The following is a 19,167-nucleotide window of genomic DNA, read 5'->3' on the forward strand; positions in this document are numbered from 1 at the left end:
GATGTATAGAAGTGTTAGGGGAATATCAAAGTTCTTTGAACATGCATTTACAAGGAGAAAGAGCATTATATGAGAATGTTTGAATACGCATTGATTTCTGCTTACAATTCCTTCGTGACCTATAATTTGTTCTGTTTTGGGAGGTGTTAACCTTATGCTGAATTGTATTTTTTTGAACCATGGATATCTCATGTCACTACAATGAACTTAAATAACTAACTAACTATCAATGGAAATCTTTTAGACGACACGCCACGTTAGTCCTTAGTGAGCTATCTAGACTTTTATGGTCTTTCCAGTAATAAGGTAATATCAGAAACTTCCAGACATTCAACCTGATTGAACTATAAATACAGGTCGGTACAATTAATAAGTTCGATTTTGGGATTTTCACTCTAGTGTCGGCGTCGAAACTCTCTCTGTCCATTTCAATGGATTTTCGTTCTTTGAAAAGTGATGCTGTTATCAGAGGGAGTTCAATCAAGGATTTAGCCAGATAGGGACTTATTTTCTCACACGGCACACGGCCATGTGTGGCCGACTCAATTCCCTGGAGATTGTTTTAGAGTTGTTTTGTACCGTCCAAGTCGCACTAGTTACATGTACACGGCAGATATAACCATCCGAGTTCAGAATATAGTGCGTGCCGTGTTGCGCTTAATTGACACGTTAAAGGTTGCTAGTTTGGTGTAATTGTTTGACATTTAGCGAGTACTATACTTTTAAACAAATGCTAAGTAGATCAAAATAGATGAAACTCTGAAATTATGGTCCACTATCTCCGCTACCCTTCGCAAACCCAAATTCTCATTTGCATAAATGAATCGTGCCTCAAATCGTTCATTAATTGTGGAGTCGGGGATTATATTAACCGTGTGAAGCACCATCTCCTCCCGGACACCTGCAGACACGTACAAACAATGGAATCACCGAGAAAAGAGAAGAAAGCACAGACTTTGAATTCTAATTTGCCTGCTGTACAACCTTCTATCGTCGCATTGTAATAAACAAAATTAATTACAAATTGTTGGCAACTCTCACGTGATTACAGTGATAAGTGATAGGCGATATGTGTGTAACAGCCTTGTAAATTCTCCGTTAGACCATGATAACACTGATTATATTTAAGTATTTCAATGTAACGGACACTACGAGAAATATTTCAAGCGATTTTTTGTACTTGACATTATTTTCAGCTGTGAGTTTACTTAGTGGAAAGAAAAGATATTCCCATAAGTTCTTCCTACATATCCAAAGATAGGAAACAAAAAATGCCACAATTTACATTGCCTATATTCTTGCATCGTTTCAATTACGTGGCTGCTTCAAAGAAGGGGAACCCGAAGTTTCAAAAAATTAAATTTCATATCGCCTGTAGTTGAAAGACCACTGGAGCCGAAAGCAATGCCATTATCAAAAACATTTATTTGATAATAAATTAGAAGTACAAAATGACAGCGGTTTAATTCTTATTATCTGTTAGTTTTTTAATTGAGCACATACGACGATCTTCTATGTAAAGATGTGGAAACTACCCTGCTACACAGCAAAAATATTTGCCCCTATGACAGGCCCTGTACAGACCCTGAAACAACCCTGTGGTACAGTTCTGTGTCAGAAAAGACGTCCGATTGTACGTTGTGACTGGGGCTGATGTACAGGTCTCTATCCAGGGCTGTGGGGATAGTGTTGTGGACACGGACCTGTGAAGGGTTTGAAATTTCTGCCTGTCTCAGCACTGTATTTAAAGGACTGCACACAATTATGCCTGTATTCATTTCTGTCATCAAAATTAGGCCGTTTTTTTTCTGAAAATTTACACTTGTTCGGAAATCTGACAAATTTTATGACCCCGTAACATGCCCTGTAAAATCAACACTCACATACAACTGTATGTACACCAACATTATCCTCTGTAATCGATTACGAGTTACCAATACTATTAACAGTGTTTCAAGAAAGAGACCGACCTGATACAATAATGAAGATTTTCATTATTACTTTTTTCGACTTAGTTTTATTTACTGTATAAAGGTTATTTGGTAATTTGCCATCAAGATATTTTGAGAAGGCAATTTTTCATTTAAACTCTGCGTTTTAGCAATACAACATGTGGATGTAGGACTCCAAAAGTCGCCAATTAACCTTATCCTGTCGAATTTCCTTCAAAAGTGGCAGGTGCATGTGATTTCAATATGTCTTTTTTTCTTTAAGTGACCTATAGAAATCCTTAAAATCTCTGTTGTTTCAAAATCATGTTTTTGTGTAATTGATGTTCCTTTGTTAAATAGGTTTCTCTGAACAACACCTCTACATCACATTTACCCGTTCCACGCGCAAAGAGCTCTTTACAATTTCGTACTTTAAAATCAAGTCTATTTCATGAATGAGTGTTCCAGTTTTCTTTCTTGTTTAAATACCATATTTTGAATTGAATCCGTGACATGTACGACATGCCTGAATAGAACCTGTCGCTGAAAGATGATGCTTTAACAATTAACTTTGGCAAAAAAGGCGTTTACCTAAAATAACTTTACTTTAGATGTAATATAATCTGGGAGTTACAATGAGCTGCATTGCTAGTAAATTCACACTACTTTCCAAACTTTCTTTATGAAAAAGTAAAACTCGACAACCTTGTCACCCATCCTGTGTGATGATGAAGTCATTATCCTCTGTAATCGATTACGTCTAGATGAGTATACAACAATCCGGAAGGTCATGTTTACTATTGGTGAATATATTTTTAAATCTTACTTCATTAGTGAGCAAATGTTTCTTCATTAATTAGCATTCTAGTCTATGACTGTTTAGGCACTTACAGTGACTAGTTAATATCAGAATCTTCTAGACAACTTGAGTTAAGTATAAATACAGAGTGGTAAAATTAATAAGTCTCACATTCGAATTTTCACTCTTGTCAATTTCGAAATTCTCTCTGTACACTTCAATGTATTTTCATTCTTTGAAAAGTGATACTGTGGTCTTCACAACGTCAATAAAGCCTTTAGCCAGAGGGTATGGGGGTCATTTCTTCATACGACCGTGTCTGGCTGGACTCAATTCGCTTCAGATTACTTTAGAGGCCTTTTTGTAACGTTTTGTAAACGTCCAAGCTGAGCTAAGTGCCGTAAACTTTGCATTGTTTTGTAACTTCTTGTTCATTTCCCCAAGATTTAGTAAATAGTTTTAATAAATGTACTTTCAAATAAAATCTTTGTCTTCACCGCTTTTTTGTGTCATAAGATACTAACATTATAGTATATGTGAAATGTCCAGAACTGTCGAATCAGTACCCTCCTTCACTATTGTTTTATAACTGTAATGATTTCGTCATCTGCTGGGAAATACAACTCGCCGTTCTCCTCGTAGCAAAGTTCTTTGAAGAACTTCATGAAATCACCAACTATCTCCGGAGGAGCAGTCTTTCTGAAGTCAAGTACTTGCAAAACAAAATCCAGCATCATATTTCCGTCTTCGGAGTTTTCTTTGAAACCTTCGTCAAATTTAAAACTTATCTTTCTGTACTGAGTTTGCATCTTCACATCTGGGATACGGCGTTGTAACATTTTGCGCATAGTCGCTGACCCAAGCTTTGATGACATGGATTCGGGGACGATATTACCCATGCGGAGCAACATCTGCTCCCAGGCACCTGCAGATACGAACAAACAATGAAATTACACAGAAAGAGAGAAAAAAGAGCACATACTTTGAATTCAATTTTGTCTGCTGTAAACATTCTATCGTCGCACTGTAATAAACAAAATCAATTACAAATTGTTGGCTGCTATCACGTGATTATAATGACAAGTGATAGGCTATATATAGCCCTTAGTGGAAGTTCGGTAAGAAAGACCGGCCGAAGAAATGCCACAAAAGGTTGTTCTTTTCTGTGATGAAACGTTAGAAGTGCTATATGACAGAGGTACTGTAACCCTATAATTTAACACATATCAACTACCCGTGTATTGATTGAAAAAATACGGCGATCTGATAGGCAGAGAAGTGGAAATGTCCGTGTTACAATGGTGATTTTCCGCAGTTTGAGCTGGGGCTAGCTCTCAATTATTATAGAAAAATCTCTTGATAACGCTTAACACCAAAAATTCAATATGCTGTTATGATATGGTAGCGAGGCACTACCTCAGCAATGGGTACACTACTTGACTTCGACCAATTAGCTCAATATACTTGGCTATTACTCGTGCACATGCACGTATGTTGTAAAATGGTAAAAATATAGTGGTATACCCAACGCAGACGTAGTTTACTGCTAAATTACGTAATAGTTTTTACGTTTTGATTCTTTGAGCTTTACAAAAAGTTAAAAGTATCTGGACTGAATCATACCGGTAACTAGAAGAATAAATAGCATCCCTCCTGTGTTAAGTCGTCCATATAGCTCTACTGTGGTGCCTTCAATATCTGCAAAGTGATACGCACAGTGCTGAAGATGGATAATATCAAAACGAGCCGGCTCTTTTCCAATTTTCGTCTTCCCTAGATACTCTTCAACAGTGATAGAATGGAAGTCAAACTTTACATTCTTCCAAAGACCAGCTTCCTGTTTCGATTGCACCAAAGTTTGAAATTTTTGTACTTGACTTTCAGCTGGTTCGACGACTACGTACAAAATACTGCTGTATTTGCTGTTCAGTGTGTCAATTATTTGAATATCCGAGGTCCCTGTCAAAGTATAAAGAGAACTTCAATTCACAGATACGTTGAAGCACCTCTTAGAGCTTCATAAACTTGATTAAACCGGGGAGAAGTAAATAATGCTTGCCCGCAGCTTCCATGCCGCCGGGACATCAGCGGCGACAGACCTGTGTATACTTATTTTTGTTTGTGTGGTTGACTCAAAGTGAGTATACAAGCGGGTACGATTCCCAAGACTTCAGAGAGAGAGAGAGAGAGAGAGAGAGACAGACAGACAGAGAGACAGAGACAGAGAGATACAGAGAGACAAAGGCAGAAGCAGACGGACGGGGAGATAGACAGAGACATTCAGAGGGAGGAGACAGAGATGCACACAGAGAGAAAGTGTGTGTATTCCCGTGCGTTTGTCATTGGGGTGGACACGCAAGGCGTCAAATTGCAATCACACTTACCGTCGGAGGTTCCCACTGCGAGTACTCGGAGCGTAGAATCTGCCTTTCCACAGAACACAAAACTCTCAAATGTATCCTTGAGATTCTTGTCATGTTGAGAGAGGAAATATTCATCATATCCATAACGACTTATCACTTCATACCTTTCAAAGTACTCTTTGGGGAAGAGTACTAAGGCCTTCAAGTCTTGAGTCATTGTGAGCTTAGAAGGGAAGGGAAGAAAAGATGGAAGGTATGAATACTACACATAAGAGTATTGGTGGGTTAAACTCCAATATATTTTTATTTTTTTTCCATCGCAACTTGAAAAGCATTTAATTGTTTTAACTTGTATGTGGTCATACTAATTATTTTCCTTGTATTTCTTTGTTCTATACGTTTTAACGAGGGTATGTGATATCATTCGTTGGATTTGAAGAGAAAATTATATTGAAGTACGTTTTGTATGACACTTCAACTTTAAGTGCTCACATGTCACTGTTGCATCATCATGGCAGACCAAAAAAACAATGAGCCACGCGAGAGATGGTGTAAGAGTAGTATATGCATTTAATTAGCCATCTGTAGGGGGTTTAAGTTGAGTACCACAACGCTAGGATCGAAGAGCAGTAAACAAAAAGCAAACAAAATACCAAACCAACAAACCAACATGAAAGAAAAAGGTACAGCATCCTAACTCCTCTCTTTCTTATCACAGTAAATAGCAATAGACGATTCAGCATGGATAAATTACAACTGCTGATCTGTTGTTCATTATTGTTCAGATTTCATCAGGTGTAGACACGATTATCGAACTTTGTTTGGAAAGTCTGCTTGCCACCTGGGAGCTAAACACACTCAATTCAGATGTGTAATGCAACTTCATCCATTTCATGACAAGGTTGCAGAAGTGGTAATCTCGTGGGACAACCATTTTCAGAAATGTGATTGTCCAAATTGGCTGTGAGGCAGTGTTTGGTTGTCCTTGAACTACGGATTAACTCTCATTTTCAGGTCTGTATATGATATGATATGATATGATATGATATGATATGATATGATATGATATTGTGTTATGATACGGTGTCATGTAATATACGTCGCAAACTTAGAGACATTCGGCGGTAAGAATCAGTCTGATGCTTGCTGACACACATGGAATTCCAGAAGAATGTCGTAAGGCATTGCTATTGTAGAAATAACGGGTGACGCGCTGATCATTAACGTTTATTCGTGGGCAAGGGCGAGAGGAAAGCCAAAAATTAACGGGCGAGGCTTGCCGAGCCCGTTAATTTGGTTTTCCTCGAGCCCGCGCCCACAAATAAACGTTAATGGTCAAAGCGGAGTCTGTTATTTCCGATATATTATCATCGAACCCAAGAAACCCGTCAAAATTTCTGAAAATTTCAGAGCGAACGACACTGGCCCCAGAAACTGAGAAATACGCGACGCACTGCCACGCCCGCTGTAAAAAAATTGGCAAATCTGGAGATGCTTTCAGAAAAAAGTATTTCAACTTGACCTTCAAGTGCTCCATTTTCTTTTGTCATTGATCATGATTAACGTTTGAGCTGTAAGTTACGATACTTTGAGTTGTTAATCTTATTATTCATATTCACGGTCATGTAAACAAACCATTATTTTATTTATTATTTATTTAGTTCAGGAATCTATACATCCCATATCAAAAATACATATCTTACTATGGTATAAAAATAATTACTGTGGTCAGCCATGTGGTTCTGTCTGTCTGTCTGTCTGTCTGTCTGTCTGTCTGTCTACTCAACATTTCAACTTCAAATTGTTCTCATGCACCGTCACTGCCTAGAAAATGAACCACCTGAGAGATGATGTAAGATAATGGTATTAATTTGTCATGGTTTTAGAAGTGTTAATCACATATTTTATGTATTGGCTACATAGCGTATAGCGGTTGGGGATAAAACTGACTACCACAGTGCCAAGATTTCAATTTGAGTCACATATCGCATTGTGTTTCTCTGTAGGTGCGGACAATCTTGTCAATACTCTGCTGAATATCTATCTGAGAAAAGCTTTATTGAAAACAATATGACGACCTTGGTCAAAACTACAACATTTGGAGGGAAATAGTTATGAGTACGCAAGCGACCGACTCTACCGCTATTTTGCACCATCTCTAAACATCGAGTGATCACGTAACTTTATAATGAACCTCAGATGGCGGATAATCCCTCCTATATTATAATAGCGTTTTGCTAATAAATGAGAACCATTTCGATCTATCCAACATAACCTGATGTTGACACATGTAGATTTATTTTTCAACAAAACAAAAAAAAAGAGGATAAAAGCGACTCGAGGGTTTATTTTAAAATTGTCCACGGCGATTTTACCTTACCCCTCACCAGGGTTTTGAGTGACTTACCCCTGACCTGGGTTTTGAGTGACCTTACCCCTGACCAGGGTTTTGAAGATTGTCTACGGCGATTTTACTTTACAAATGTATGAAAACCATTTTTGATGAGTAATGGTTTCTTCTACTATTAAGGAAGACATTTAAGCCAGAAATAGACAATGCCAAAATGTGACGAATAGCAATTATAATTTGACTATGTATCTTCCAATGTCAAAACAACCTTTCAGACGTCGTGCTGATATATTCTTTGGACTGAAAGTGAACAAGACTTGTCCAAAATTCAGTCAAGTCCTATGATCACATGGTACACTGTGCAACTTTTCCTCGCCGTCTCGTTTTGTATAGTTTTTCGCCACCCAGTGTCCAAACTTGATAGCAGATGTCAAGGGGTTCGTTTGCTGTTATCCCCTTGTAGCATCTGTTTGTTAAACGTAAACGGCGGAAGTGTCATCGATGAAGTGTCTATTTCTTGACCTTTTGCCCTGACCCAGAAACTCTCACAAAGAAACTCCGGGGTAAGCGACGCCGTGCAAATGTTTTATTGCCTCATTTCCAGTCACAGGGCAGAGACTTATGAAATCATGTCATATGCTTCAATACAAAGAAAATATCTCAGTGCACTGTGCGTTTTTTCTTGAAAAAGTATAGGTTGACCTACGCTTGGCCAATTTGAAGCCAACCTCTGATAAAAACCATCTTTCAAGAGTACAGATACAATGTAAAACCTAAAGACGATAGTCATAATAGCAATTAAGGTCTCAGAGAAGATTGGCATGTAATTTGGACTCTGTCCACCCATTCTTGATCCAGAAATCGAGCAAAAAATGGGCACGTGAAATTGACAAAAATGGGATGGGTTCAAATCTGAGTCATTTGACTCTGATACAGGGGTACCTAAGAAAGTGTAGCTTTTGAATGAAAACGATAACTTTGACACCGTGCAGGATAGCTAGGGTAGGGAAACGATAGTTGGCGGAATGGAATCCGTAAGTTTGGTCATCTAAAACGATAGCTTTGAACATATTTTGATGTTAATGGCGTAAAACAAGATGGCTGACAGCAAAAGCAGTGGTAGCGGCGGTAAGTATTTTACCCGTTTTCTCAACAAAATCACCAAATTCTGTTGTGTAAGATGCCGCGTTCAGTGAGGTTCAGGTTCGATTACACTTCTGTAAAGTTTCTGCGCCCATTTTACAAAACTTGCAGAGAAATCACCGTTCCCGTTTTCGAACTGAACAGGCTATCAGGACGTCCTATTCTAATACATGTACAGGGATTAGAATGTATATGATAGTGTAAAGACGTAGTCGTTAGTGTTGGCAATGTCTGTTTCCAGAGTTAAGACTTACCAAGATTTCAAAGTTAGCTTCAGATAAGATGAATAGTTATCTTCTGTACCTTCCATGTATTCACGAGCAGTTTTTATACACTATTACATACACAATCCATGCCTACATGTATTAGAATGTGACGTCCTAATAGCCTGTACAGTTCGAAAACGGGAACGGAGATTTCTCTGCAAGTTTTGTAAAATGGAGGCAGAAACTTACAGAAGCGTAATCGAACCTGAACCTCACTGAACGCAGCATCTTACACAAGTTACACAACACAACTTGCTGATTTTGTCAATCGAAAACGGTAAAATATTTACCGCTGCTACCACTGCTTTTGCTGTCAGCCATCTTGTTTTATGCCCTCAGCACCAAAATATGTTCAAAGCTATCGTTTTAGTGACCAAACTTACGCATTACATTCCACCAACTATCGTTTCCCTACCCAAGCTATCCTGCACGGTGTCAAAGCTATCGTTTTCATTCAAAAGGTACACTTTCTTAGGTACCCCTGTGATAAGAGAATCGAATCATGTCCGTCGAGTGCGTTCTGTTAGAAATAACTCAGTAAGCACAACTTATATGAGTCACTATATAATCACAGCATTATTCAATTAATATGGACCTTACCTTGTAGATGACGTGTCGAATATACAGGAATTGCGCTGTGGCGGGTAATGTGTTTAGTTATGCGCATGAACGGAGTGAGCAATGTTTACGCCAGGGGGTCGGGAACGATGGAAATCCTGTCATGACAAGTGACCTACGACCTAGACGCTCCACAGTGGCTGTGCTTTGTTTTTTACGCCGCAATGGGCCTGCATTCGAAGGCTACGCTTTGAGGACGCGCTGCCATACACAGCGACTGTCGGTTCTTCAAAGCATATGAATATTCATAAAGTAGTGCCATCAAAAGAAACACCTATCTTACTGGGCGGAGAGAATATTATACTAGTAGTTAGTAGACCTATATACGCGGTATGTTTTTATTTGTCATTTTTAATTTTATTTGGCTATGGTACTTGTTATTTGTTTCTGATTGACGGATGCGTGGAGTTCTATAACATAAACTTATGTTACTAAGGATGAACTTCGGTAAAGCGGTTACCCAAAATAACCCCTCTTGATATCTTACATAGACAAGGAGTTGAAATTGTAAGTTGCATCGCTAGTAAATCAACACCACTTTTCAAAACCTCTTTATGGAAAAGGTGGACTTGACGACCTTGTCACCCGTTCTTTGTGATGATGATGTCATTCATTTTTCTACGTGACAGATTTTATCTAAATGAGTCTACAACAATTTTCGAGGTCATGTTTATTGTAGGTGAATATACTTTTTGAATTTTACACAGCATATCAATAGAAAGCTTATGGAACATATAAAAGAGTCATTAGTGAGCTTTCAAGACTTTTTCAGTACGTACAGTGATTAGGTAATATCAGAACCCTCTAGACAACTTGATTAAACTATGAATACAGGGCGGTACAATTGACTAGTCCGGCTTTGAGATTTTCACTCTAGTGTGTGTGTGTGTCTCCTCTCTCTCTCTCTCTCTCTCTCTCTCTCTCTCTCTCTCTCTCTCTCTCTCTCTCTCTCTCTCTCTCTCTCTCTCTCTCTCTCTCTCTCTCTCTCTCTCTCTCTCTCTCTCTCTCTCTGTACACTTCAATGGATTTCTTGTTCTTTTAAAAGTGATACCGTGTTAGGAAGAAATTAAAGCCAGCCTTTAGCCAGAAAGGAACTCCTCCTTTTTTCACATGACCGTGTTTATGTGGAACCAATACCCCCGGCGGTGGCAGTCCCCGGGTTGGTGGGTACCCATGCTTGTTACCCAATTTGAAAAGTACCCCCTTTCCTAGAATATTTCTGAGAAAAACACCCCTATTTGTGGCAAATCTGGGAGAAATTAGCTGTAAAAAACATACCCTTATTTTCGAAATCTAGGAGGTTAGTATGTTGACTTCCAGGGTGACCCTGGAGGTTGACTTTGTAGACATGTAAATACATCACAAATGTTTGTCCTCACCTGATTTAGTCACATTAATACACAATCATCTTCCTTATCCGTTTGGATCTGGAGTTCTCTGCTGGCTCCTGTGAGACAATACACCTCCTATCAAGTGTCCCTCGTGTTTCTAGGATTCTTTGCTCATTCTTCACATTGTCAGTCTTTTTTCTGGATTTTGCATTTATGTTTTTCACAAATTCTTTTAGATTAAGTTCATCTAGCTTAGACCAGATTTAGTGTCCTAGGGAGATTATGAAAGGACTACCCATAATTTCGGAGGTTACTCTGAAAAAGTACCCCTTTTTTCGATTTCACGGACCTAGAATCTCCGAGATGACTGAAGAAAAACACCCCCTTTTCCGTGAATTAGGTAACGCGCATGGGTACCCACCAACCCGGGGACTGCCACCACCGGGCCAATACCCGAAGATTGTTTTAGATGCGTTTTATACAGTCAAAACTATCAGCTAAGTGTTGCTATTTTTTGTACGGAAAATATATACTTTATAAGGGTTTTGGACTTCTATAATTGAGAACAAAACAAAAATCTGAAAGTCTCTATAAGGTATGTAGCCACCTTAAGAGAATCGGATGATGTCCGTCGCGTGCCGACTGACAGGGCCTTCTTAGATTACTTCTTTTAGCAAATAACTCAGGAAGCAAAATTTATATGTGTCACTATACCGTCACTGTATTATTCAATTCATACTCGATCTTACCTTCTAGATGAAGAGTGGAAAGTACAGGAATTGCGCCTGTTGCGGGTGTTGTGTTTAGTTATGTCGAAGAACGGAACGAGTACCATTTGCGTCTATAAAATTGAAATGTGGACGTCCGGTCACGACCTGCGACCTGCGACCTCAAAACTGTGACCTGCGACTTCAAAACTATCGCCCTCAAACTGCAACTGCTTAAACCGTCATTGCTGATGTTGAGCAACTGACCTGCGGGTATTTATTTGTTATTTTAAGTATTTCATTATTTATTTATTCATTATTTATTTATTTATTTATTCATTTATTCATTTATTCATTTATACAATAATAATACGACAGAACCCCATGACCGTTGAGTGCAAGCGCGCCGTACTAGCGGTATTTGCACGAGTGCTGCGTGTATTCGGCGGCACCGCAGCACTCGTGCAAATACCGCCAGTACGGCGCGCGTGCAGTCACCGGCCATGGGGTTCTGTTATTATTACATATGTTCTGTCTTTTATTTGCATCATTTATCGAGAGGATCAACGATAGTCGTGCGTATTACTTATGTGTCAAAGCTTCAGGGCGACCCTGCGGAGTATATATAACATTGACATCACTGTAATGAGGAATCGAACAGCTTTCACTTTTCATTGGTCAACGCCGCCACACCCTCTATTTTGATTGGCTAAACTATTGTTTACTTGTTTATCAAGGATTAGGAACGTCGGAGGGCTGGAACTCTGCTCGCGATCGCTAACACGTACACATACGTAGCAACATGCCATAGATAGCCAAACGAAGAGAACTTTGAAGAGAACTTTGAGCTCGAATTCTTCTAAATGATCGATACAAATAACAGTTTGAAGATTTTTACGGGAAATTTAAGAGTAAGATACGGCAAACGTAACTTGTCGAACGATCAAATTTCAGTGTTTACCGTGGCACACAAGCGCTCACTGTTTATCAATAGCATGTAAGGACACACAAGCACAGAATAAACTGCATGCAAAAGTGACATTCTTTTGTAAACAGGGAATGTCCGGTGAGAAAACTACTGGCAAAAACGTCTCTGAAAATGTTAACTGTTTAATTGGCTCTGCTGCGCCCGCAGTTACGTGTGTTTCGATGTATGACTGTGATGGCCGCCGTGGTACGGCGGCCACCGTGCATTCATGGAGCTAGAAACGGACGTCGCCTGTTGTCAATGTTTTTGCTTCGTTGACAAACAAACTGCTCTTCCGGATACTAAAAATCATCCTTACACTATAATAAGTACATGCAATTTTCTTTGTCGTAGTTTTTAATCGGTAATGTCATGCATTTAGCTATAACGAGCATCGAACAAAAGTGAAATGAAATCTTGTAGCCGACATTTTTTGTGTTTACAAACAAAAATAGTTCCGGGTCAAAATTGGTAAATACTCATTAACATATTGTTTTTGGTATTGCACTGCAGTGCAAATACCGGTAGTACGCGCGCGCTTCGATGCCAGTAAACTGTGGTACATATGTAATAATAATAGTTTATTGCGTTCAAAAGCCTAAGTCTACATACAAGTTTCGGAAAAAACATCATACAGGGCCTATACAATAATTTGAAGTCATACATCAATGTGGCTATACACTATTCAACATATACTGTCTTCCTCTTGGAAAAAGCTTTGAAAATAAATTTACAGAGATTAAGTAAAGTTTTCGACTGTTTTGTTGCACAAGTCTTGTGAATCTAAGAATATTCGCTTCTGTCTGAAAATACACTAGTAAGTTTACCTGTCTGGGTTCTCTATAAAACGGATATACTAAAAGAAAACGGAACCAATTCCCAACTTCCCTAAGATTACATAGTGTACAAAGTCTGTCTGTTAAGTCAATATCGTTTTTTTTCCTCCTCTTCAGTATCTTATGGCATATTTCCACAACGAAACGTGCAAAAGCTTGAATGTATTAAATATTACAGTATAACAGTCCAGGGAAAAGTATTTTTCTTGTTCTAGTAAAGTTTTGAAATAAGCGTATAGCCAGTGAAGGGTATTTTTCTTGTTCTAGTAAAGTTTTGAAATAAGCACTGGTACGAACTTTTCATTTTTGAGTTATTCTAAATTGCCATCGTTGTTTACACACATCTGACACTCATGACACGAATTCCAACAAAAACTTATTTTATTACCAATCTCCTGGAATATCCAGGCATACCCAAAGCCATAGCATAATAAAAACATTTTTCAGGGACGTTGCCCAGGTGTGCCTGCCCATACTATTCAATCTACAAAACATTAAGTATGCTTGTATTGGTATTCTGTCATCTGGCATTTCAAGTACTTTGAGCCGGTATTTTACACAGCGTTTTATTGTTAAAACCAAAATAGGCAAACGTCCACTTTCACAAAGGACTGCCTCACTAGTTGTGTTACGTGGAACACACATTTATCTTATACACCATCTTCTCTGTTTGTTTTCACGACAGTCATAAACCTGATATCCCCAAACCTTAGCACCGTAACACAAAATTGGTTTAATAATAGCATCGAAAAGTTTAAAAATGACATTTCTTAGGAAAATTCCCAATTCTATGAGACGCTGTCATGATAACATTAATGGCATTACTGGCTTGGTCTGCTAAATTTGCGACTGCCTTAGACCAAAATTTTTTGAAAATAACAGTAAATCTAGGTACTAACATCTCCCTTGCAAACCAAGAGACATTAGCTTTTACAACAATATATGTGCTTTCATATTACAATAAAAATAAAGATAGTATGTATGTATGTATGTATGTATGTATGTATGTATGTATGTATGTATGTATGTATGTATGTATGTATGTATGTATGTATGTATGTATGTATGTATGTATGTATGTATGTATGTATGTATGTATGTATGTATGTATGTATGTATGTATGTATGTATGTATGTATGTATGTATGTATGTATGTAAAAAACAATGACAACCAAATGTGGCATGTGTAACTGTTGGAAAACAATGGAAGTAACCGCTTACCAAAAGTTCAAACCGATCATTCACTATTATCTTGTATTCTGATTCCACAGTTCTAGGCATCTTCATCGTTTCCTGAAACAGCTAGACCTGAACGAAAAAACATTGAATCACCTTTGGATGACATCATCAGTGCTGTCCAGTGTGAACTATACTGTAGGATTTTATTTTTTAAATGATTTTGGCCATCATCCAAAAGGCGAACCCGATTACAGGATGAGGTAACCATAACCCACTGACCAATGGAAAAATGAGCAGTAAAGTGCCTTGCTCAAGGGTAAACCGCCGTGTTTAGAGTCTCGAACTTGCCATCCTCTGACAGTGGGTTGCTTACCGGATCTCAAACCCAGCATCCTCTAATAGTGAGATGGTACCCTATCAACTGCACCACAGTACCTCACGATAGAAAGATGTATGAGTATTCTCAGCATTTGGAAAGTTTAAAATGCCTTTTTTGCCATGAGGTTTACTGGAATTGTCACTGTATGTACCTAATGCCGTGTACACTGTATTACATTATGTTCATAGAGACCATACGTGACATACTAAACACGCTTCAACCAAGCACACTTGCCACAAAGAGATATGAGAGGTTACCAAGGCCTCAATACAAACTTACAGTTGGCACATCGATAACTAAGACAAATCATAGCTATTGTATTTGCATCCATGCAATCATTGATGGCTGGAGTTGTCGAGTCATATGGATTGAAGTTGGAATGACCAACAACAAACAAAGAGATGTAACCAAGTACTGTAACAAATGTTGATGACCCCAAACATTAAGTATGTACCACGAGTCATCAGATTTAATCCAGGTACAGAAAACTGTGACATTGCTAGTATACAAATATTTCTGTGGGAACAGCACAGTGATAACTTGGCACATGTTGCTGCCATGTTTGGATCATCATGTCACAACCGAAGACTCGAATGGTGGTGGCGTTATCTTGCTGATAATATGAAAATATCTGAAAGATCTGAAAATAGCAGATGTAAGACAGAAAACTAGTCAAGAAACCAGTCTAGATTTCATATATTTCAACCCAGAGACATGTGGATTTAGTAACCAAATTTTGAACTTTTAAAGTATACAACAGTGCATCTTAAGATATGTATACAGCATCTACAGAAGACTTATATGTAGACTGTAAGACATTAACCGGTTGAAATTGGTTCTGTTGGTTAAGAACGATCGTGACTTTTTCCGTGTAACACTTCATAATGCCTAAACATAACGTGGGTTATGTCTCGTATGCGTTAACCAAATCACAATGGCTTTTAAATAAATCTTAATGAACTTTTTTATTAACTACTCGGAGCAATTATGCTGACCTCAAGTGTATGCAACATCAATGTATGAATTTATCACATTATTATGATCTTCCATATATATATATATATATATAAAATCAGTGATTAAAAGATATATATAAATGTATATATATATTATAATCAGTGATTAGTGTGTGTATGTATATATATATATATGTATATATATATATATATATATATATATATATATATATATATATCAGAGTTCGCGTTTACGCAAAAATCGTGCGTATTTACGCATTGAAATTGACTCTCTACGCATTTTTTTCATCGTTATGCGTTTTCTATACGCAAAGGATAACACCGAAAGCACTCCCAACGACTGAGCTTAGCGACAACCAGACGAAATTGTTGCAACACATTTCTGTCAATCACTCATTTTGTGTGGAAAGTTTCGAATTCTCTGGGCGTTGTCTGAAAAATCGGCATCGTAGTCCACACGTTATCACGTTAGGCACGTTATCATGTCAGCTGTGCCTATGAATTACGTTGCTAATTTTCAGGCGAGCGATAGTTTCTGAAAGTGAGTGATTGACAGAAATGTTGCGACAAATTATATAAATGCCAACCGTGCACGATCATCGCGTCTCGCTGTTCCCAAATTTTGATCAAGCACACATGCAGCATGGCGTCGAAGCAGACAAATCTGTTTAATTTCTTTCAACTTTGCTCTACGAGTCCGTGAAAAAAAGATTCATCGGTAGAGCTCGTCGGAATCCCGATAAATTTTGAACACTGCAGAAGTGTCTGGTCGTTCAGGCACCAAGTCGTTTCGGCCCAAGTCGTTTCGGCCTCTCAATTTCCGGTCCCAAGTCACTTCGGCACCGCAACCCAAGACGTTTCGGCATCTGTGTTTCGATTTTTTTTTCAAACTATTTAGTAATTGACTGATCCGTCATATTCGTAAGCGTGACCTTTGCGTTCTGACCAGTACTTTATGTGCATTTTGTGTGAATTTTGCCGTGCTGTTTCCTCACCGCTTTCAAACTTTTTCCGTGTCGGCGGCTATTGATATCGATAAACTTGTGTCACAGATTTGAAAATGATATGAAGTTTTTTCTTACGGTCTCTTCCCATGTTCTCACAAAGATTAAGCATGTACGTGAATGTTAGTTGACACTATACTTTTTGGTACTTGATTTGTAACATTACGCTCCAGCACTAGTTCCCACAGGTAGCCGTTATCAGCGGTGTCGAAACGTCTTGGGTTGCGGTGCCGAAACGACTCGGACTTGGGGCCTGAAATTGGAAGGCCGAAACGTCTTGGGCCGAAACGACTTGGTGCCGAAACGTCCAGAAACCGTCTGGATAAGCTGCCATAACTCTAACTTTTGGGTTGCCCGATGTGTTGTGACGGTTGCATGTATACCCTTCGCTGTTACGTTTCAACATTGTTCAAGTTGTTCGTTAAACTGTTTTCATTAAAATAATGTTACATCGTACAATCCGAATATGTAGTGTAGGTTTATTCAACGGCACATTGTATTTTGCTGTCAGTTTTTTCATCAATCGAGTGCGGAGTGAAATTACGCACTCAAATCCAGCCATTACGCAATTTTAGCAGACTAATGCGTATGCCGTACGCGACGAGAAAAAAGTCACCGCGAACACTGTATATATATATATATATATATATATATATATATATATATATATATATATATATATCATAGTATATAATTCATATAGATATCACTATGATGTAGTAGACTTGCCGAATCATTGCAAGCTTTGACCTATGAACTCTGCATTATTACCACCCTCGTAGCACTTTATAAATTGTGAATATTAATCAACTTTTGATGTGCATTGACCCGACCATGATGGATATCGATGCTATCAGTATTATAGTTTTTTTTCTAATCATGCCGTGATGCATGGATGAATATTGAAAACGTCATTGTGTACGACTATCACATTGTGATGTGCATTGGATTTGTCATTACATCAATTGACCACATCATATCGAGCATGAAGATCTTTTTATTTATTTTTCGATTCGTGGTGATCACTGACCCAAGTATCGTGCCTTTTGTAAATATTTACGTGCATTACCACTTCTTATTTTGGTAAGGGTTAAATCTAAAGTTCTGTAGTAGCCATAAGTTTCCCTGGCGTGTTTGTGTCCGTAGTGTTATACACAAAGGCGATACCTCTCTCAGGAGCCTGTCTCCTATCACATCATGCTGCATGGTCATAGGCTACAGAAGATCAGCAACAGGCAGTTATGGTTTAAGGTGTGTACCTACTTACAGAATGTTAATCGACAGTGCGATTCAATCATAGAGAACCACCCTAATATTATATTTACATTCGTGTCAGATCGGGAAAAACTGCTTCAAAGATCAACAGTTTGGTCTCTAATGTCTTTGGGCGCCTTCAAAAAGCTCGTAATTATTTAAGTCATACAAATGGAGAAAGGCAAAGCTTCGTATTTATGCCTATGTTGACGTAAAAATAAATTCCAACAATTTTCGTGTTAATTCGGCTTAGCCTCTCCTTAAGGCAGATGCGCCTCGAGGACACATTATACAGGCCGGTTTAATTTTCACTGTACTTTCCTGGTCCGCCTACCGCTTGCGTGGACTCACGTTCCTCAATCAATACCCGTCAATATTTTGTAAATCATTGCAACTTGCTGCGTGAGGTAAAGAGCGCTTAAATCATAACTAGATTCATTATTCGGAATCTATTGCGACCAATATAATACCCCTTTAAAATATGTTCACACCTGATACCAATTTTGAATTTTAATAGAGAGTTAATGATATTGGTAAATGTTTCAAGAAGGGCATCAAGCTGATATGATTAAAGGGATGCATTTTCTTGTCTCGAGTTTGTTTTATTGACGGTATAAAGTTTATTTTCAGTTGTAATTTTCCATCCAGATAATTTGAGAAGGCATGTTTAATTTGGTAAAAGTATTTGACCTGTGCATTTTTAGGAATCAGAAATGTTGATCAAAAACTCCATCTGTCGCCAATTAACCTTGCCCTGGCGAATTTTCTTCAAAAAATTGCGGATGTATGTGATTTCAAGATTCCTTTCTATTCAAATGACCCATAGAAATCCTTCACATCTTTGTAATGTTACCAATTATGTTAAAGTGTATCTGATTTCCCTTTGTTTGTTATATCTATGATGAACACCTATATATCACACTTACCCATTCTACAGGCAAAGATATAGTTTAAAATCAAGTTTCTTTAGTGTCTCAGTGTTTTCAACAGTTCTCTTTCTTGTCTATAAATCTGCTACTTGGAAATGAATCCATAACATGTATGAGGCATGAATAGAACCTG

The 19,167-nt window shown here is 38.2% G+C and overlaps 1 protein-coding gene across 3 annotated transcripts; it reads right to left on the bottom strand.

Moving 5' to 3' along the window:
- Positions 1–1,421: 1,421 nt before the first annotated feature.
- LOC139133324 (histamine N-methyltransferase-like) lies at positions 1,422–11,657 on the bottom strand. Of its 3 annotated transcripts, none has more exons than XM_070699864.1 (4): positions 11,551–11,657; positions 5,115–5,316; positions 4,354–4,689; positions 1,422–3,655 (listed from the first exon to the last, which is right to left on the bottom strand). In XM_070699864.1, exons 2-4 carry the CDS (start codon positions 5,308–5,310, stop codon positions 3,306–3,308), a joined length of 882 nt encoding a protein of 293 aa, XP_070555965.1. In that variant the 5' UTR covers positions 5,311–5,316; positions 11,551–11,657; the 3' UTR covers positions 1,422–3,305. The 3 variants fall into 3 exon arrangements, with proteins under 3 accessions (XP_070555965.1, XP_070555964.1, XP_070555966.1); XM_070699863.1 differs by lacking the exon at positions 11,551–11,657 and adding an exon at positions 9,453–9,703; XM_070699865.1 differs by lacking the exon at positions 11,551–11,657 and adding an exon at positions 9,453–9,586 and having other exon boundaries at positions 4,354–4,428.
- Positions 11,658–19,167: the final 7,510 nt, after the last annotated feature.

Source organism: Ptychodera flava, chromosome 5 (assembly GCF_041260155.1).
Source record: "Ptychodera flava strain L36383 chromosome 5, AS_Pfla_20210202, whole genome shotgun sequence".
Taxonomy (NCBI): Eukaryota; Metazoa; Hemichordata; class Enteropneusta; family Ptychoderidae; genus Ptychodera; species Ptychodera flava.

What these genes read in the sequence shown, in the direction of transcription:
- LOC139133324 (XM_070699864.1), bottom strand. Translation starts at nt 5,310, where the DNA reads ATGACTCAAGACTTGAAGGCCTTAGTACTCTTCCCCAAAGAGTACTTT. An exon ending in CGCAGTGGGAACCTCCGACG is followed by an intron (nt 4,690 to 5,114) that starts GTAAGTGTGATT and finishes ATACTTTGACAG; the next exon opens with GGACCTCGGATATTCAAATA. An exon ending in ATTTATTCTTCTAGTTACCG is followed by an intron (nt 3,656 to 4,353) that starts GTATGATTCAGT and finishes TCGTATCTGCAG; the next exon opens with GTGCCTGGGAGCAGATGTTG.